The sequence below is a fragment of the Macaca mulatta genome, chromosome 20 (assembly GCF_049350105.2).
Source record: "Macaca mulatta isolate MMU2019108-1 chromosome 20, T2T-MMU8v2.0, whole genome shotgun sequence".
NCBI classification, from domain to species: Eukaryota; Metazoa; Chordata; class Mammalia; order Primates; family Cercopithecidae; genus Macaca; species Macaca mulatta.
This window is the reverse complement of record NC_133425.1, coordinates 62,101,587-62,121,416: the sequence shown is the minus strand read 5'-3', so window position 1 is coordinate 62,121,416 and position 19,830 is coordinate 62,101,587. Positions and strand designations below refer to the sequence as shown.

The window sequence follows — 19,830 nt, the reverse complement described above, 5'->3', positions numbered from 1 at the left end:
ATGATTTGGAGAAAGGCACAGACCTGTTTCTGAGGCATTGTCCTTGACTGTGGCACCTTTTTTTTTTTAGATAGAGTCTTGCTGTCACCCAGGCTAGAGTGCAGTGGCGTGATCTCAGCTCACTGCAACCTCCACCTCCCAGGTTCAAGCAATTCTTCTGCCTCAGCCCCCAGAGTAGCTGGAACTACAGGTGTGTGCATGCCCGGTGAATTTTTGTATTTTTAGTAAAGACGGGGTTTCGCCAGTACAGGCTGGTCTGAAACTCCTGGGCTCAAGTGCTCTGTCCACCTCAGCCTCCCAAAGTGCTGAGATTACAGGCATGAACCACTGGACCTGGCCAAAATAAACTTCTAAATCAATTGTGGCCTGTCTCAGATACTTTTTGGTTTACATAATCAATCCCCAAGCAACCATTGTTTTCTTTCACTGTATTTTTGCCTATTTTTGAACTGCTTAGAAATGGAATCATCTGGTATGTTTCTATAATGTGAAATCCCTCCTTGTTTTGTTGTATTCATAGTGGGTTTTTTTTTTTTTTTTTCTGCTGAGTAGCGCATTCCGTTTTCTGAATGTAGCACATTTACCTCCTTTTGAACATGTGGCTGTTTCTAGTTTTTGGCTGTTAGGAACATTCTAGTATACCATTTCTCTTGGCTAAATACATAGGAGAAGAATTCTGGGTCATGTGGTGGGATAGTGTGCATTTTTGAGTTTTTCTCTACAAAGCTAGAGTTAGGTGTGCCTCACACTGCCTGGCCTGCAGGGGGCGCTGTGAGGCTACAGAGGGGACAGTGGACTTGAAGGGTAGAGGAGCCTGGGGCCACCCCAAGTTCCAGGTCTTCACCCCTAGAGGCCGCTGGCTGCCCGTCTGCCCACCTGAAGGACCTGCAGGGCCCTCCTTCCTCTCACACACCTTTGAGGCAACAGCTAAGCACGTGGCATTCTCACAGCCTTCAGTGATCCCCTTGGCCCAAGTCATGATCCTGTCCCCAAAGCTCAGTGGACCCTCCCAGCCTGTTGCCCAGGCTGCGCTCGGGGCTCCACGCTTCCTCCTACATGCCCCCTTCCAGCTCCTCATGGGTCAGTTTGGGGCCTGGCTTTCCTGTCATGGAGACAACCCTTCACCTGCCAGGATGGCTGGACTGTCCAGTGAGAGCAGGGCCTTCTCTGTTGGAAAGATCTGCAAGGCCTGCATGTGGTGACTCCAGGCCTTATGCTCAGGTCGTCAGTGGAGGGAGACACTCCAGGTCCCAGAGGGAAACAGCCCCTAGGCTTCTCCTGTGCCCACCGTGCTCAGCCCATATGCCAGCCTGACTCAGACCCTTGGAGACCCTGATCTCTGAGGAATTGACACCCCCTGCCCTCCTCACCTCCACCGGAGTGAACCTCAGTGAGGATCAATACTAAGTTGCAGGCTGGGCACGGTGGCTCACGCCTGTAATCCCAGCACCCTGGGAGGCCAAGGAGGGTGGATCACCTGAGGTCAGGAGTTTGAGACCAGCCTGGCCAACATGGTGAAATCCTGTCTCTACTAGAGATACAGAAAATTAGCCAGGTGTGGTGGCAGATGCCTATAATACCAGCTACTCAAGGAGGCTGAGGCAGGAGAATTGCTTGAACCTGGGAGGTGTAGGTTGCGGTGAGCTGAGCCGAGATCACGTCATTGCACTCCAGCCTGGGCAACAAGAGCAAAACTCTGACTCACCAAAAAAAAAAAAAAAAAAAAACCTAAAAACTAAACTGCAAGGAAGGCCATCAAATTTATTTTTCTCATAACAATTGCTTGGATGCTTTTTTTAAAAAGTAAAATTAAAATAATCAGTGTGAACAAAATTATCCTTTTTTTTTCTGGTTTCTCGTCTTCCTCTGCCCCCGGCGCCCTGGCCCCCACCCCCTGCCAGTTGGTTGGGGTCGCTAGCCGGAAACACCTACACTTCTGGTCCCCCAGGCCCTTGGTGCCCAGTAGCCTGGGAGCACTTCAGGAGCCTTGGCTCCTGGGCCCTGCCCTGGCATTACCCTCTGCACCCTGCCAATCAGTAACTTTTGCTGAATGAACAAAATAATGCTTACATCAACTTTAGGCTTTTAGAATCCATTAATCCATTCTTTTCCAAGCAAAGGTGGTAATGAAAATGGAAAAGAAAACCATTCTAGAAAGAAGACAAGGAAGAGAGTGGAAATGTATTGCTGTAAAATACACTGCCGTTTCAGACAGTAGGAGCCTCCTCCAAGTCATTTCTTTCCCTTTGCTGGCTCTGGTGGCTTGGCGGGTTCTGGTCCCTTGCCCTGCTGGGGTTCTTTTTCTTTGCCTGGAGGAGAAATCAGCTTATGCTTTTTGGCCCTCTTGCCTCTGAAGTTGTTTCTTTGAAGACACATATCGATCAAAGCAAAAACTCCAGCCACACCAACAAGGATCTGGAAAACAAAAGGGTCCTCATGACTTTTGCTTTTCATTCCAAACGTGGTGGGTTTCCCTCCTGGTTTCTCGTTCATCAGTGGGTGCTGTGTCACACGTCCCCCATGTCCCCTCAAATGTCAACCAGCCCTGAGAGTCTAGAAGCATGCCTACTCCTTCAGCCTCGGCCTTCTCCACTCCCCCATCCTGCCATCTCACCTGTTTCTCTTCTGTCTTGAAACCCAGCCAGAGTGGGACTGTTTGCTCTGGGGTCGGCAGCTACAGGAAGGAACCTGGGCTGGCTCCCCGGACATCATCTTTATTTAAATGGTGGCTCCATTGGAAACATCTGTCTACTTTACTTTTTTTTCCTTTGAGACGAAGTCTCGCTCTGTCATCCAGGGTGGAGTGCAGTGCCACAATCTCTGCTGACTGCAACCTCTGCCTCCTGGATTTAAGCAATTCTCCTGCCTCAGCCTCCCAAGTTGCTGGGATTACAGGCATGCGCCACCATGCCTAGCTAATTTTTGTATTTTTAGTAGAAAATACATTTTCTACTAAATTTTGTAAATTTTGTATTTTTGTATTTCACCATGTTGGCCAGGCTGGTCTACAAACTCCTGACCTCAGGTGATCCACTCGCTTCGGCCTCCCAAAGTGCTGGGATTACAGGCATGAGCCACTGTGCCCGGCCTACTTCACTTTTAAACTTTACTTTGATCCCAAGATTTTTGTGAAAAATAAAGAAGCCCTTTCCTTAAACAGAGGACAACACCCATCCTCCAAAAGAGGTGAATTCAGAGCAAATGCATGGCCCAGCCTGGAAAGACTCACCACAGCAAGTAAGTAGTGGAGATGCATGGATCGCCGACTTCTCACAGCAAAGACCACGGCTCCCACCAGGAACGCACAGGCAAACAGGTCGTTGAAGAGGTCCTGAAGGTGGAGAGGTGAGTCAGCCTCAGCCAAAGCCAGGGCCCCCGGCAACAAACACTGCACCCTGGTTAGCTTCCTCCAAAGGAATGATTTGCAAACTTCCACCTGATTTAAAAACGTATGCATAAAGATAAACACACACCGGGCTAGGTGGACATATCTGTGGCCCTCCAGCTGGGCTTTTTAAATTGAAACCTAAAAAGTCCAGGATGCTAAAATGCCCTCATGCTGAAGCCTGTGAAGTCACCAGCCCCCTCTTCTACCATCTCTCTGTGAAATCACACATTTGGTTTCTGCCTATGTCTCCTCCCACCAATACTCATTTATTATTTTTATTTTCTATTTTTTGAGACAGGGTCTTACTCCGATTACGCAGGCTGGAGTGTGGTGGCGCAATTTCTGCTCACTGCAGCCTCGACCTCCTCAGGCTCAGGTGATTCTCCCACCTCCGACTGCCACTACGGGCGTGTGCCACCAAGCCCAGCTAATTTTTTTTTTTCTTTTTTTTTTGTATTTTTAGTAGAGATAGGGTTTCACCATGTTATCCAGGCTGGTCTCAAACTCCTGGACTCAAGCGATCTGCCTTCCTCAGCCTCCCAAAGTGCTGGGATTATAGGCCTAGGCCACAGCACCCAGTCAATACTCATTTAAATAAATACACAACTATAAAACATCATGATGTCCCTCTTAAGGACCCCACCACTGACTTTCAGCTCCCAGGGCCAGCTCCCCGCTCTGGCTGGGTGGGCTGCATTGGCTCTGATGGACTTTAGCATCTCATTGGGAGCCTGGCAGCTTCCTCTGCAACCCGCTGCCCTCAGCCTGACTTCCTAGACCCCTTTCCCTCCTTACAAGGTGGCACCACCTCTCCCTTCCTCAAGGACTGCCCATCCCCTGTGACTTCAGTCTCACCCTCCCCATACCATATACTCGTTTCCCTCCTGCTACTGGCAAGGCATTGCCAAACTTCTCAGAGCTGGCCAAACCATGGCCATAGCAGGCTGGCTTCCTCTCGAATCTCTCCTGGGGCTAGAGGATGGGGTGAGAAGCAGCTGATCCTGCAGCGCTGGAAGACACCTGCCATTCCCCTTGGTTTCTATAATGCCATTTCCTGCTGTTGTCCTTCCCTGGCCACTTTGTTTCAGGCCTTTTCTTTTTTAATGTTTTGAATTTTGATACATTTCAAATGCCCAGAAAATAATAGAACATCCTACCTCCAACTCCCACCTCTACCAGGCCAGGAGCCACTGACATTTAACAGATGTTAACGTCTTGCCAATGTCCCCTTTAGGCCTCTCTGAAATCAAGAAATCCAACTTCACAGATGGAGCTGCAGCCCCCTCGCTTCCTTCCCGCTTCCTGTCCCTCATGCCTCCCTCCTCCAACTTTTGGAAGCTGATGTGTAGTTTTCCCGTCTGAATTTGTGCTTTTCTACATATTATATATTCATAAACAATGTATACTATTTTGTGTATTTCAAAATACACTTTTTATATTTAAATAAAAAGTATCCTACCTTTCAATGCTTGCTTTTGCCTTTTGAGATTTATCCACATTGAGAAATATAGATTTATTCTTTTTTTTTTTTTTTTTTTTTTTGAGACAGAGTCTTGCTCTATTGCCCAGGCTGGAGTGCAGTGGCGCGATCTTGGCTCACTGCAAGCTCTGCCTCCTGGGTTCATGCCATTCTCCTGCCTCAGCCTCCTGAGTAGCTGGGACTACAAGCGCCTGCCACCACACCTGGCTAACTTTTTGTATTTTTAGTAGAGATGGAGTTTCACCATGTTAGCCAGGATGGTCTTGATCTCCTGACCTCGTGATCCGCCCACCTTGGCCTCCTAAAGTGCTGGGATTACAGGCGTGAGCCACTGCGCCCGGCCAGATTTATTAATTTTAACTGATGTAGCCTACTATAGGAATGAACAAAATGAGACACAGGGTGTTTCTACCATGCGCTGTAATCTTGAACTCCTGGGCTCAAGCGATCCTCCCCACCTCAGCCTCAGTTGGGACTACAGGCGCCTACCACTGTGCAATTAAAAACATTGTTTTTGTAAGCTGGGCGCAGTGGCTCACGCCTGTAATCCCAGGACTTTGGGAGGCCAAGGCGGGCGGATCACCTGAGGTTGGGAGTTTGAGACCAGCCTGACCAACATGGAGAAACCCCATCTCTACGAAAAATACAAAATTAGCTAGGTGTGGTGGCGCATGCCTGTAATCCCAGCTACTCAGGAGGCTGAGGTATGAGAATCTCTTGAACCTGGGAGGCAGAGGTTGCAGTGAGCCAAGATCATGCCATTGCACTCTAGCCTGGGCAACAAGAGCAAAACTCCATCTCAAAAAAAAAAAAAAAATTGTTTTTGTAGAGGCAGGGTTTCCCTATGTTGCCCAGGCTGGTCTCCAAGCCCTGGACTCCGGGACTCAAGTGATCCTCCTGCCTTGGCCACCCAAAGTGTCAGGATTATAGGTGTGAGCCACTGTACCTGGCCTATGATGTCTTCTGTTGAAGTTTTAATTTTAATGGGATACATAGTCTATCTCTCTCCCTCCCTTCCTCTCTCTCCACAAATCCCAGGGACATTTATTGAATATTCTATTCAACTGTTTTATAATGCTACCTCCGTCATATACCAAGTTGCCATATGTTTGTAGATCTATTTCTGAGTTTTCTTTTCTATTCCTGTATTAGTCTACTCAGGATGCCATAATAAAATATCCCAGACTGGGTGACTTAAACAACAGACATTAACTTTCTCGCAGTTTTGGAGGCTGAAGTCCATGAGCAAGGTGCCAGGAAATTCAGTTTCTGGTGAGGGCTCTCTTCCGGGCTTGCAGATGGCTGTCTTCTCACTACGTTTTCACATGGCCTTTCTTTGATGCGTGCGTGTGTATGTGTGTGTGCATGTGTGCGTGTGTGTGTGTGTAGAGAGAGAGCAAGAGGGAGAGAGAATTCTCTGCTCTCTTCTTATAAAGATACTTACTTACTGGCTGGGTGTGGTGGCTCACACCTGTAATCATAGCACTTTGGGAGGCCAAGGCAGGCAGATCACCTGAGGCCAGGAGTTCAAGACCAGCTAAGCCAACATGGCAAAACGCTGTCTCTAGTAAAAATACAAAATTAGCCAGGTGCAGTGGTGCATGCCTGTAATCCTAGCTACTCAGGAGGCTGAGGCAGGAGAATGCTTGAACCGGGCGGTGGAAGTTGCAGTGAGCTGAGATTGTGCCACTGCACTCTAGCCTGGGTGACAAGAGCAAAACTCTGTCTCAAAACCAACAAACAAAAAACAAGACACTTATTTGATCAGGGCCCCAATATTCTGACCTCATTTAACCTTAATTACCTCCTTAGAGGCCGCATCTTCAAGTACAGCTACAGTGGAGTTAGAGCCTCAGCATATGGTTTTGCAGAGTGGCAGACACAAACATTCAATCTGTAACAATTTCATTAGTCTTCTTGTCAGTCCCTGAGCTAGTACCAAAGCTTTATGGTAAATCTGATATCTTGTTGTCTGAGTCCATCCTTGTTAGTATTTTTTCTTCCTCCATAAGAATTTTAGAATCACCCCGTAAAGTTCCATGAAAAACCCATGTTAGGTTGAAATTTTATTTAATTTATAGATTAATTCAGAATTGAATTGATATCTCTATGATAATAAGTTTTCATATTTATGAATGTGGAATGTTTCTCTATTTACATTTTCCTTTGATATCCATTAATAAAGTCTTATATTCTCTATGTAGCGTCTTACATATCTTTCAGTAGGTTTATTCTTAGTCACTTTGTAGTTTCTCTTGCTGTTTTAAGTGGTTTCTTTTAAAGAGCTTTTTTTTTTTTTTTTTTTTTTTTTTTTTTTGAGACAGAGTCTCACTCTGTCACCCAGGTTGGAGTGCAGTGGCTCCATCTCGGCTCATCCCAACCTCCGCCTCCTGGGTTCAAGAGATTTTCTTGCCTCAGCCTCCCGAGTAGCTGGGATTACAGGCAGGCACCACCATGCCTGGTTAATTTTTGTATTTTTAGTACAGACGGTGATTCACCATGTTGGCCAGGCTGGACTCAAACTCCTGACCTCAAGTGATCCACCCACCTGGGCCTCCCAAAATGTTGGGATTACAGGCGTGAGCCCCCGTGCCCAGCCAAAAAAAATCATATATTTCTCATTGTTCATTGTTGGTATTCAGGAACACTATTGCTTTTGTGTCTGGTAACCTTGTGGAACTCAATCAGTTCTAGTGATTTCACTGTAGATTCTCCTAGATTTTCTGTGTAGATAATTCCATTAGATTTTGTTTCTTCCCAATTTCTATCACCTTTTGTTTTCCTTATCATATTGTACTAAGATCTCCATCACAATGTTGAATAGAAGAAAAGCTAGTACGCATCTCTAAGGAAATGCTCGTGGAGTGTCACTATAAAATACAGTTTGTGTGGGTTTGGATAAATGCCTTTTTTTTTTTTTTTTTTTTTTTTTTTGAGACGGAGTCTTGCTCTGTCACCCAGGCTGGAGTGCAGTGGCCGGATCTCAGCTCACTGCAAGCTCCGCCTCCCGGGTTTACGCCGTTCTCCTGCCTCAGCCTCCCGAGTAGCTGGGACTACAGGCGCCCGCCACCTCGCCCGGCTAGTTTTTTTGTATTTTTTAGTAGAGACGGGGTTTCACCGTGTTAGCCGGGATCGTCTCTCGATCTCCTGGCCTCGTGATCCGCCCGTCTCGGCCTCCCAAAGTGCTGGGATTACAGGCTTGAGCCACCGCGCCCGGCCCTTGAGCCACCGCGCCCGGCCTTTTTTTTTTTTTTTTGAGACGGAGTCTCACTCTGTCACCCAGGCTGGAGTGCAGTGGCACAATCTTGGCTCACTGCAAGCTCTGCTTCCTGGGTTCACGCCATTCTCCTGCCTCCGCCTCCTGAGTAGCTGGGACTACAAGCGCCTGCCACCACGCCTGGCTAATTTTTTTGTATTTTTAGTAGAGATGGGGTCTCACTGTGTTAGCCAGGATGGTCTCAATCTCCTGACCTTGTGATCTGCTGGCCCAGGCCTCCCAAAGTGCTGGGATTACAGGCATGAGCCACCGCGCCTGGCCCTGATACCTATATTAAGATAAGGAAGTTCTCTTTATTCCTAGTTGGCTAAGAGTTTTCTAAAAATTGGTATTGAATATTACTAAATGGTTTTGCTGCAGCTTGTAGGATATATTTTTTCCTTTAAATAAAGCAGTGAAATATATTATGTGAATATATTATAGTGAAATATATTAATCTGTATATTATATATAATAATTTATATATGTGTGTGTGTGTATGTATGGCAAAACCATCTTTGTATTCCTGGCATCAATGCTGCTTCATAATGATGTATTGCTTTCTTATATATTGCTTGATTCACTATGCTATTATTATTATTATTATTATTACTATTTTTTGGAAAGGTGTCTTGCTTTATTGCCCAGGTTGGAGTGCAGTGGTGCTATCTTGGCTCACTGCAGCCTCTGCCTCCCAGGTTCAAGCGATTCTCCTGCTTCAGCCTCCTGAATAGCTGGGATTACAGATGGCCACCACCATGCCCAGCTAATTTTTTGTATTTTTAGTAGAGACGGGTTTCACTATGTTGGCCAGTCTGGTCTCAAACTCCTGACCTCAAGTGATCCGCCTGCTTCGGCCTCCCAAAGTGCTGGGATTACAGGCATAAGCCACCGCGCCCGGCCTCACTATGCTAATATTTTATTTAGAATTTTTATGGCTATCTTCAAATATGATAGGCCTATTTTACTTTCCTTATAATGTCTGGTCTTAAGATCAAGGCGCTAGCAGAGAGTAGGACATATTATAACGCTTTTTAAAAGAAAAAAAAAGAGATAAAATAGAACTGAATATAAAATCTAGAAATAAACCCTTCATATGGAATTTTTAGCATTTAACAAATATGCCATTTCAAATCCATGGCAGAAAAGACGTACTCTTCAATACAAGAATAAATCAGGTAACGGGGTGGAACAACTGGAAAGCCATCAGGATATAAAAATGGAACCATGGTTCATATCATATCCCTAAATCACTCAAATGAATCAAATGTAAAATGTGAAACAATAAAAGTGCCAGATGAAAACATGGATGAATTCTTTTATAACCTGTTTTTCTATTTATTTTTGAGTCAAGAAAATTATTTTATCTGAACTTTCTAGTTTATTGGTATAAAAAGCTATTTTCCGGCTGGGTGCTGGGTTACAGGCGTGAGCCCTGTAGCTCACGCCTGTAATCCCAGCACTTTGGGAGGTTGAGGCGGGCGGATCACGAGGTCAGGAGATCGAGACCATCCTGGCTAACATGGTGAAACCCCATCTCTACTAAAAACACAAAAAAATTAGCTGGGCGTGGTGGTGGGCGCCTGTAGTCCCAGATACTTGGGAGGCTGAGGCAGGAGAATGGCGTGAACCTGGGAGGCGGAGCTTGCAGTGAGCTGAGATCGTGCCACTGCACTCCAGCCTGGGCAACAGAGCGAGACTCCGTCTCAAAACAAAACAAAACAAAACAAAACAAAAATCCCCACCTATTTTCCCTTGTGTGTGTGTGTTTGTTGGGAGACAGGGTCTTACTCTGTCATCCAGGCTGGAGTGCAGTGGTGCAATCACTGTCTCACTGCAGCCTTGACTCCCCAGCTCAAGCGATCCTTCCACCTCAGCCCAAGTAGCTAGGACTACAAGTGCACGCCACCACACCCAGCTACTTTTTTTATTTTCTGTAGAGATGAGGTCCCACTGTGTTGCCCAGGATGGTCTTGAACTCCTGGGCTCAACTGATCTTCCTGCCTCAGCCTCCCACATTGCTGTTACAGGCATGAGCCATCCAGCTGGCTTCCCTTGTGATCTTTAAAATCTCTTCTTGATCTTTGTACTGTTTTTCTTCGTTCCTACTTTTCTTTTTCTTGAAGTTTGTCTACTTTTGTCTTTTCAAATAACCAGATTTTTAGTTTTATTAATCCTCCCCATAAATCTTTGTTTCCTATTTCATTAACTTTTAGTTCTTATCTTTGGCATTTCCTTAATTTCATTATTTTGTTTTGTTTTGGTATCTTCTTCATATAGACATTTGATTTGTTAATGTTCATTCTTCTTTTCTAAGTATACAGATTTGAATTTGAATTATCTGCATTTTACAGGTAGTATCTGCAAATACTACATATAACTAAATCCTCATATACTGAGGGAAAAACAGTAGATTTATCCCCCAAACATACAAGGCTTTAGTTACATTTTAGTTACTGATTTCTAACTGTATTTCATTGAATTGGAGAATGTAGTCTATATTTTATCAGTTCCTTGTTATTTATTTATATTGGCTTTGTGGTTTTATGTGAGGATAATTTTTATGATTGTTTCAAGTGAGCTTAAAAAGAATATAAAGCCTGTTATTATGGATGTATGGTTCTATGTTTTACATGTCAGTGGATCAAACTGTTAATTACTGAGGGACACATGTTAAAATCTCCTGCTGTGGTTACTATTTGTTAATTCTTTCTTATAATTAAGTCTATGTTTAGCTTTTATATTTTGGGGCTATATTGTTAGGTACACACAAGTTCAAAATTACTATATGTAGTGATCTTCTTTTTTTATATATAAAATTGGTTTAGTCTGGTATTAAAACTATGTCAGCTTTTGGCTGGGCGCGGTGGCTCACGCCTGTAATCCCAGCACTTTGGGAGGCTGAGGTGGGCAGATCCCAAGGTCAGGAGATCAAGACCATCCTGGCTAACACGGTGAAACCCCGTCTCTACTAAAAATACAAAAAATTAGCCAGGCGTGGCGGCGTGCGCCTGTGGTCCCAGCTACTCGGGGGGCTGAGGCAGGAGAATGATGTGAACCCAGGAGGCAGAGCTTGCAGTGAGCTGAGATCCACTCTAGCCTGGCGACACAGTGAGACTCCATCTCAAAAAAAAGAAAAAAAAAAAAAACAAACTACATCAGCTTTTTTTTGAGACGGGGTTTCACTCTTGTTGCCCAGGCTAGAGTGCAGTGGCACGATCTCAGCTCACTGCAACCTACACCTCCCGGGTTCAAGGGATTCTCCTGCCTCAGCCTCCTGAGTAGCTAGGATTATAAGCACCCGCCACCATGCCCAGCTAAGTTTTAAATACTTTTAGTAGAAATGGGACTTCACCATGTTGGCCAGGCTGGTTTCAAACTCCTGACCTCAAGTGATCCACCTGCCTCAGCCTCCCGAGTAGCTGGGATTACAGGCGCCTGCCACCATGCCCGGCTGATTTTTTGTATTTTTAGTAGAGACGGGGTTTCACTGTGTTAGCCAGGATGGTCTCGATCTCCTGACCTCGTGATCCACCCGCCTCGGCCTCCCAAAGTGCTGGGATTATAGGCGTGAACCTCCGCACCCGGCCTCAGCTAGTGATTTGACAGAGATTTCCCTAAATGCTTGGAAACAAATGAACAAAAACATTACTGGTCTTTGCAGGTTGGTTCTGTGTTGGGGCACTTTATCAACATTTGGCCAGGCTGTTTACAACTCTGTCGTAGTTCTCACCTCCTGATTGTGCAGAGCCTAATGGTCGACCAAAGGTGGAAGCTTAGGGTCTTCTTAGGTCATTTCTGAGTATTTGTCCAGCCCTGGGAATGTGTGTAGTCTTCTAGATTCCCTAATATATCTCCTTTCTCAGTCTCTTTCTTCCCAGACTTTCTGGTCTGTCTACTGCTTGACTCACTTGTTTTCTCTTGTCTCAAGTGGGTGAGGCAAGTATATTTCCCTTTAAATGTTTTTGACAAATGCTACCTGGGAGGCTGCTTCATCCCTGAAAAAGTTCTGAGGCAGGTGAAACAAAGGCAAGTCCCTGGACCAATCTCTTAGGTAATCATCAGACAGGTCCAAACAAACAACCATAATTCTTTGAGAACGAAGTCTGTAATGTAATGAGATATCGATTGCACCTCTGCACTCCAGCCTGGATGACAGTGTAAGACCCTGTCTCACAACACACACACGAAAATAGCTCTTTATGCTGGTCACTAGCAGGCTTCGCCAGGAATTTGGGCTGCTGTCTTCATAGCCATTGCCAAGCTGTGGGGGTAAGAGATGCCCAGCAGGTAAGTTAAAGTGCACAGTCGTTTCTTACCAAAATCCAGCAGCTTCTTCCTTCATTAAGCACTCCTCTGGCTGTTCTAAGTTTTTAATTAGATTTGGGTTCTGAATAAGTTAGTTCTGACAGTTTTTGCTAGGTTACTCATTGCTACAGTAGAGAGACAAAATTTTGGAGTTCCCTATTATGCCATTTTTCAGTGACACCACTCTCATTAAATACGGAATGTTCTCAGTCATTATCAGTATGAATATTTCCTCTTCTCCATTCTTGCTACTTTTTTTTTTTTTTTTTTTTTTTCTGAGACAGGATCTCTGTCTGTCTCCCAGTCTGGAATGCGGTGATGGGATTACAGCTCACTCAGCCTCAGCTTCCTGGGCTCAAGCGATCCTCCCAACTCTGCCTCCTGAGTAGATGGGACCTCAGGCATATGCCACCATGCCTGGCTGATTTTTTGTGGAGACAAGCGGAAGGTCTCATGATATTGTCCAGGCTGGTCTTGAATTCCTGGGCTCAAGCAATCCTCCCATGTTGGACTCCCAAAGTGCTAGGACTACAGGTGTAAGCCACTATTCTTGACCTCCATTCTCTTGAATATTTCATCTATTCTCTTAATAAGTTTTAAAAATTTTTATTGAAGTTTTTTTCTTTATCTTGAACTCCTGGCCTCAAGAAATCCTCCCACTTCGGCCTCCCAAAGTGTTGGAATTACAGGCGTGAACCACATGCCAACCCCTCCCCCTGCTTGTTTTTTTTTAAGAGATAGGATCTTGTTTGTTTCACAGGCTGGAGTGCAGTGGTTATTCACAGGTGTGATCACTGCACACTACAGCCTTGAACTCCTGGACTCAAGAGATCCTTTTGCCTCAGCCTCCTGAGTAGCTGGGACTATAGGCACAACTCACTGTGCCTAGCTTCTTGATACCTCTTTTATTATTTTTTAGACAGGGTCTCACTCTGTCACTCAGATTGGAGTGCAGTGGCACCATCAGAGCTCTCTGTAGCCTTGACCTCCTGGGTTCAAGTCATTCTCCCACCTTGGTCTCCTGAGTAGCTGGAACGACAGGCATGTGCCACTATGCTTGGCTAATTTTTAAATTTTTTTTTGTAGAGACAGGGTCTCCCTATGTTGCCCAGGCTGGTCTCAAACTCCTGGACCAAAGGGACCTATTCACCTCAGCCTCCCAAAGTGCTGGGATTACAGGTATGAGCCACCACACCCAGCCCGACAACCCTGATGGATGTTCTCACTCCATGTTCTGTCTCAATCTCTTTCTTATTTTCTTTCTCTCTGTGTGCTATGTTCTGGGTAATTTCCCCATACCTTTCAGTTAACAGTTCCCTCTACAGCTATGTCTGATCTGTTTTTGAGTTCATCTACTGACATTTTTATTTCAATAACTATATTTTCTATTCTAGACACTGTACTTTTAAAAAATCTGTCTATTCTGTCCTCATAGTGTTTTATTCTTTTCTCAGGACTCTTATGTCTATAATCACTTAAAATATGTTATTATTCTCAGATAGCTCTTCTATTATCTCATATTCTCAGGATTCTAATCCATCTGTTGTGTTTGTTGATTCTAAGTAATGGGGATTTTTTTTAAAATTAGGTGTTTTGTAGTTTTGAATTATTAGTTCATTTTTGACAAGGTTTCCCCCCCGCCCCTTTGTAAGAATCTCTTCATGCCCTGATTGTGATTTTGCATTTGTTTCTATCAGGAGTCCGAGGATATCAGCAGAATGTCATCAGACTGGGATCAATTTTTATGGCAATTCCCAGGGATGAAGGTTTCTGGGCTACATGAAGGTTTCTAGGCTGCAGGTAACAAAAATTCAAACTCCAATCTGTACAAAGGGCAGGCTTAAGGTTTCTATTTCTCAAGGAAGACTTCCTCTCTGCCCACTCAACACTCAGGCAGATATGAACATGTTTTCTTATTCCTCTGTGTTGGGAATAAGAAGGGTATGTGTCTTTGTCCATGTTTTCCCTCGGGGGTAGTCTTTCCAGGGTGATGGCTTTATACAGGATTTTCAGTTCTAAATTCCCACTTTGCTTAGGATCAAGGCCTTATTTCCTGACTTGAGAGTGCATGAAAATTCATGCTGTAGGTTCCTGAGACACTACCTCGTGGACCATTCCCACTCATACTTTGCAGCTTATGTGATCACTGCCCCGTTTTCCATTTCTGGCGCCTCTGTGTTTTCATTTCTTTTTTGCCCACCATTCATTCAGTTAAAGCAATACTGGTTACATTTCCCCTGGTATTTTTAGATAAGCACAGCAGGAAGATTTTCAGGGTTCATTGGTTTTTCATCCTGCTGGAACTAAAAATGTCTTCTCAGGCTCCTTGTTTAGGAACTTGTCCTCTGCCTGTCCTTTTACCTTGTCCTCTGCTTGTCCCTTTTCTGAGAGTCCTTATGTGGCCCTCCTGTCCTTTCTCCTTGTATTGGAGGTCCTCATCTACCTCACCAAAACCTCTGGATCCCTGGACCCTAATAGCTTTTAACAAGAAGGCAGGATGAAATGTACTCATAAAGCTAAGTGCAAAGCTTTTTTCTGCTACTTACCAGCTGAGTGAGCTGGGGGCAAGTTACTTGGCCATTCTAAGCCAATTTCCTTAAGTGTAACGTGAGTGAAACAGTGAACAAGAGGGCTCTGGAGGCAGGCTGTGAATGTGCAATGAACAAAGGGACTTGGGAATTGGGGTCTTCATTGACTGGCAAGGGGTTAGGTGGGTGTGCCCTGTGATTACACAGGTGAGGGATTCAACTCCATGAGTCCTCAGGCACAGCGTAAAGCAATTTATATTTAATCCTCAGGATTGAATGTCAATTCTGCAAGGAATATGACTGTCCCCATGTTACAGATGAGGAAACAGGCTAGGAATGAGTACTTTGCTCAGTTCTGTCTCATTCCACTAGATGACTGCTTTGGGTTGAACATCCTGATCCAAGCATCCTTTATAGGGATATTCACTGGAGACCTAACGCTGCTTTAGAAGTGATTTTAAAAAAAAAATTCCCATTTTTGTCTAATTTTATTGACTTACAGGAGAGTAATTTTCTTCTTTGAATTTTGGGATTGGGGTCCTTCTGGGGTGATTTCCTGTCAAGTGTGAGCTGGCACAGGAGTTCGGAGGAACAACTGATTGCTACACCTCCCCTTTCCCTAAAGAGAACAAAGGCTCAGGCCCTCTTTGACCACCGGGTAGGTAAGAGTTCTCCACTCTCACTCCAACACACACACGGGCTTTTTTGGAGCATTTTCTGCCTAGCTACCCGTCTTGCACCCAGCTGCCTCTGCCTGGGCCCCACTGATGTTGTGAGCCCCTGACCCAGGCACAGATATGGGAGGTGGGGTGTGTCTCTCCCTTCTGTGACTTTCCAGGTGCCAAGACACACACATAATCAGCGTTCTGGATTCAGGCACTCCCCATCGCCCCTTACTTACAGAAATGGGCCACAGGATGAAGGGTATGTATCTATGAACGGCAAAGCTGTACAGTATGATGAAGAAACTGAAGATGGATATCTCCATGGTGATGATAAGCGTCAGGATGGGGTGCACGCTGAGTGAGGACAACAGTATCATTGCCGCTATTAGGCAGCCCTGCAGTGAGACATAGACACCTCAGCCAGCAGCAAGGGCCTCTCACCATCTCTCTGAGGACCCCTGGAGCCTACTCCTCCTTCTCCCCGCCCTCAGCCAAAGCCCCCCATCCAGGGATACCAGTCTAACTCACCAAACTCAGAATCTTGACCTCAGCGTGCCCCAAGAGCCAGAACTCCTTATTGCTGTCTTTTAATTCCCACCGGTAGCGGCGACACCCCTTCCTCGTGCCCACTTCGTGCTTGGGCTGCACCAACTTTTGAGGTTTGTCCAATGGCTCCTTATCGTCCTTCTTGTCCTCCTGGGGTTTGGCCCCGGCTGGAGGTGGAGCTGGCTCTGTCTTGGCCCCTTTTGCTGCCTTAGGTGCCATGACTGACTCGGTGTCCTTGACTTCTCACAGCTGGCCTGTTTCTTTCTCCTGCTGTTTCTGGGTAGGCCAGGCCTACTAGAGAGCCTGGTGTCAACCGAGCGGCTCAGAGGGCGCGCTCAGCTAACTGCCAGGACCACCGAATGCCAACTCCCACGCCCTCTCCACGCGCGCCCGTCTCCTGGCGCAGCTCCCATCCACCCCGCAGTGGCCGGATCCGCCCACCCTCCACGCGCCGGCCCCCGACGGGCCCCACCTCCGTTCCCAAACCGCTGGTCCCACCTCGGCGCGGAGCTGCCCTCGCGGTCCCATCCCGGCGTCTCCAGGCAGCCCCAGGTCTGTAAGCCGCCGCTCCGCTGCCGGTTCGGGGGGCTGCGAGCACCGGGTCACCACCCTGAGCTCCGCGGGCGCAGCGCCACGCGCAGGAAAATACAACGCGACTTGCGCAGGAAAATACAACACGACTTTTACACAAGGCAAAGAGAGGAAGTAGGTGTTCTCAATAAAAGCAGTAGCCCTAATTTTATGGTCACATTTAGGCCGGAATGGGTGACAGCACGCGAGCTCGGGGGTGGGCTCGGAGGCCGAGATTGGACAGACACGTGCATCTGCTAGGGCGCGGGGCTGGCTTCAGGCGGGCCTCTGCGGGGCGTCGGGGCCGGTTTCGGGGTAGGCGTCCTTGGCGGGGGAAAGCTTGCTTTCAAATTCGATTCCCAGAAATCTTTTCAAGTTAGTCCTCATCATCTTGGTGACCACAAACGCATCGATGCAACACACGATTACCGCTGTGAGACACAGGGACTGTCAGATACAAGGCCATATGCGAGAAGGAAAGACCGGGTTATTTTGCAGGTCGGTAGCAACCCCTTGAACCTATCCCTATCCAGGGTGGGCGCTGCGGGCGGCCTCCTGTCCTCTCTGACCCTATACTACTTTCTTGCCGCCTGCCCAGTTGGCTGCTGCAGGCCCACTCTGCCTTACCCAGAAAAAGGGATTTTGGAAATGGGGGATTTTGTTGCCAGTTACAGCCTCGCTTGATGTCTGAGGCACCAGGAAAGGACTAGGGAAGGGCAGTGGCCCTAGGTGGCTGCAGGTAGGGGTAGGTCCTGAAAGGGCCTCTCCGTGGAAAGACTTTTAGGCTACGTTTGCAAAGGGCAGGAAGGAATTCCTAAGGGGAGGAGGAGAACCCAGGCACTGGACTAGGGTCTCTAAGGAATCTGGTGTGCCTAGGACCTCTGGAGCCAGCTGAGAAGTGGGCAGAGTTGAGGCTGGAGAGGTGCAGGATCTGGGACTCTATCAAAGAGGTCAGGTGTGAGACTCAGAAAACCTACTTTCAGTGGCCATGAGGTGAATGGAAAGTGAACCAGGCTGGAGGCTGGAAGACCAGTGAGGGGTGTGGTGGGATGCTGCCCTCCAGGCAAGAAATGGAGAACTGGGGGTGGGAACTCCTGGCAGTAGAAGGAGTGATTGCGGAGTCAGCCAATGGGGACCAGGGGCCCATGGCACAGATATTCCCCTGTGCACTCCGGGACTCTTGACAGCCTTGGATGCTTCTCTTTACTGTCACTTAATTCCTGGCTGCTTAATGAGTTTTCCTAGGTGTCTTGCCCTAGCGAATCTGTGAGCTTACCCAAAGGGGAAGGGGCTCTATCCCCAGCACTGAGCTCATGTCTGGCACAATCCAATGGGATTGACAGATATTTATTGATTATGGAATGAATTCAGATAAACTCCTTTTTCTGCATTAATTTATGTTCTCATTGTTTAACTTCTTGAACCAAAGCCCTACCTCCCCTCCTGACCCCCTGAATCTTCCAAGCATTTGATCTGCCATTTCTTTTGAGTCCCAGTTTGTCCCAGTCTTGTGACCCAGAGCAAAGTATTTAACCTCAGTTCCTATATCTGTACAAATGAGAGTTGTAAAGATTAAATCAGAGTGTGCCTCGCCTGGTGCAGGGCATATACTGGGCACTTCAGTGTGTGGCAGCTAGCTTGCTTCCTTCCTTCCTTCCTTCCTTCCTTCCTTCCTTCCTTCCTTCCTTCCTCTTCCTTCCTTCCTGAATAGGCTGGATTATTCACTTTAGACAGTGCACTTTTCCCCCCTTACAATCTCTCTTATCTGTCTTTAAAATACAATTCTCTAGTCCAGAAAATCAAAGTCCTATTTATAGACAAAAAGATCTTGCTTAACATTTTGAAAATAGTGTCTACAAGTCTCAAAAGGGGTTTAGCAGACTCTTGTTTTTGTACCTATTTGGAGAATGCATGTTAGAATTAAGATTTTCATGAGCTCAGAGTTTATGCAACTTCATATCACCTGAAGAAGTCAGTGCAAGAAGGAGAGTGGGTGGTAGTGGGGATTTCGCTTGGTTAATGATATAACGGGGTCTGCCAATTTCCCTTTTCAAAGTCTTGGAATACTGACTTTTTTTTTTTTTTTTTTTTTTTTTTGAGATGGGGTCTCGCTCTGTCGCCTAGGCTGGAGTGCAGTGGCGCGATCTCGGCTCACTGCAAGCTCTGCCTCCCAGGTTTACGCCATTCTCCAGCCTCAGCCTCCCAAGTACCTGGGACTACAGGTGCCCGCCACCATGCCTGGCTAAGTTTTTGTGTTTTTTAGTAGAGACAGGGTTTCACCGTGTTAGCCAGGATGGTTTCGATCTCCTGACCTTGTGATCTGCCCGCCTCAGCCTCCCAAAGTGCTGGGATTACAGGCGTGAGCCACCGTGCCTGGCCGGAATACTGATCTTAAATGGAGTCATGAAGGCCTCTACTTACCCCTCCGACATAGAATAAATGCCTTCTTTCCTTTTCTTGCATGGCCAAGATGGCAACTACTGAAAGGAACACAGCTGTAATGATACTGTTGGTAAGATCCTGTAATAAAGAATTGAAATTTATCAAGTTTACACAAAAATATAATTTCATAAATATTAAAACTGGTCAATTACACATCTAAGAATAGATGCCTTTTAAAAACTTTCCATTTGATTAAGATGAGGAGGCACCCTCAGAGGCATAATTCTTACATCGTCCAGAGACATGAGTTTATGTGATTTTAAGATCCTAGATATGACTTTGTCTGTAGAAACAGGTTTATTTTCATTAAAGAATACCATTAGAAAAAAAGCTGACAACTTTTTCTATAAAGGGAATAGGAAAGTGAGCATGAAAAAACCTAGTGGTCAAGGGGCCTAGCCCAAATTGGCTCTCCATAAATGTGATTTTTTTGGAAAGTCTTGTTTTTTTAATGTAAATTCTGCATTCTATTCCATAACTCATTTGTTTTAACATAAAAATAAAATTTTAGATGAGCACTTTAATTATTCTCCCAAATCTGCAGGTAAAGCCAATGCTCTGGAAATTAGGCCACATTTATTCTGTGAGTTCACGTGTCCCAAGAGCATATGAACTCATCTGAGGAGCAGGCCTGATATTCTGGAGTG

At 46.0% G+C, this 19,830-nt stretch overlaps 2 protein-coding genes across 9 annotated transcripts in view; both read right to left on the bottom strand.

Annotated features, from left to right (window-relative positions):
• Positions 1-1,738: 1,738 nt before the first annotated feature.
• CMTM2 (CKLF like MARVEL transmembrane domain containing 2) lies at positions 1,739-17,013 on the bottom strand. Of its 3 annotated transcripts, none has more exons than XM_001085127.4 (5): positions 16,670-17,013; positions 16,154-16,474; positions 15,862-16,020; positions 3,230-3,331; positions 1,739-2,415 (listed from the first exon to the last, which is right to left on the bottom strand). In XM_001085127.4, exons 2-5 carry the CDS (start codon positions 16,388-16,390, stop codon positions 2,233-2,235), a joined length of 681 nt encoding a protein of 226 aa, XP_001085127.1. In that variant the 5' UTR covers positions 16,391-16,474; positions 16,670-17,013; the 3' UTR covers positions 1,739-2,232. The 3 variants fall into 3 exon arrangements, with proteins under 3 accessions (XP_001085127.1, XP_077840219.1, XP_077840220.1); XM_077984093.1 differs by having other exon boundaries at positions 16,154-16,465; XM_077984094.1 differs by having other exon boundaries at positions 16,154-16,462; positions 16,670-16,858.
• CMTM1 (CKLF like MARVEL transmembrane domain containing 1) overlaps positions 16,880-19,830 on the bottom strand; it is a 14,003-nt gene continuing 11,052 nt past the window's right edge. For 5 of the 6 annotated variants that reach the window (XM_015126330.3, XM_015126329.3, XM_077984088.1 and 2 more), the window contains 2 exons: positions 19,163-19,261; positions 16,880-17,188 (listed from right to left, as the gene is read on the bottom strand). In XM_015126330.3, the coding sequence (XP_014981816.2) occupies positions 17,018-17,188; positions 19,163-19,261 (270 nt within the window). In that variant the 3' untranslated portion in view covers positions 16,880-17,017. The remainder of the gene's footprint in view (positions 17,189-19,162; positions 19,262-19,830) is intronic. The other variant, XM_015126331.3, reaches the window with a different exon arrangement.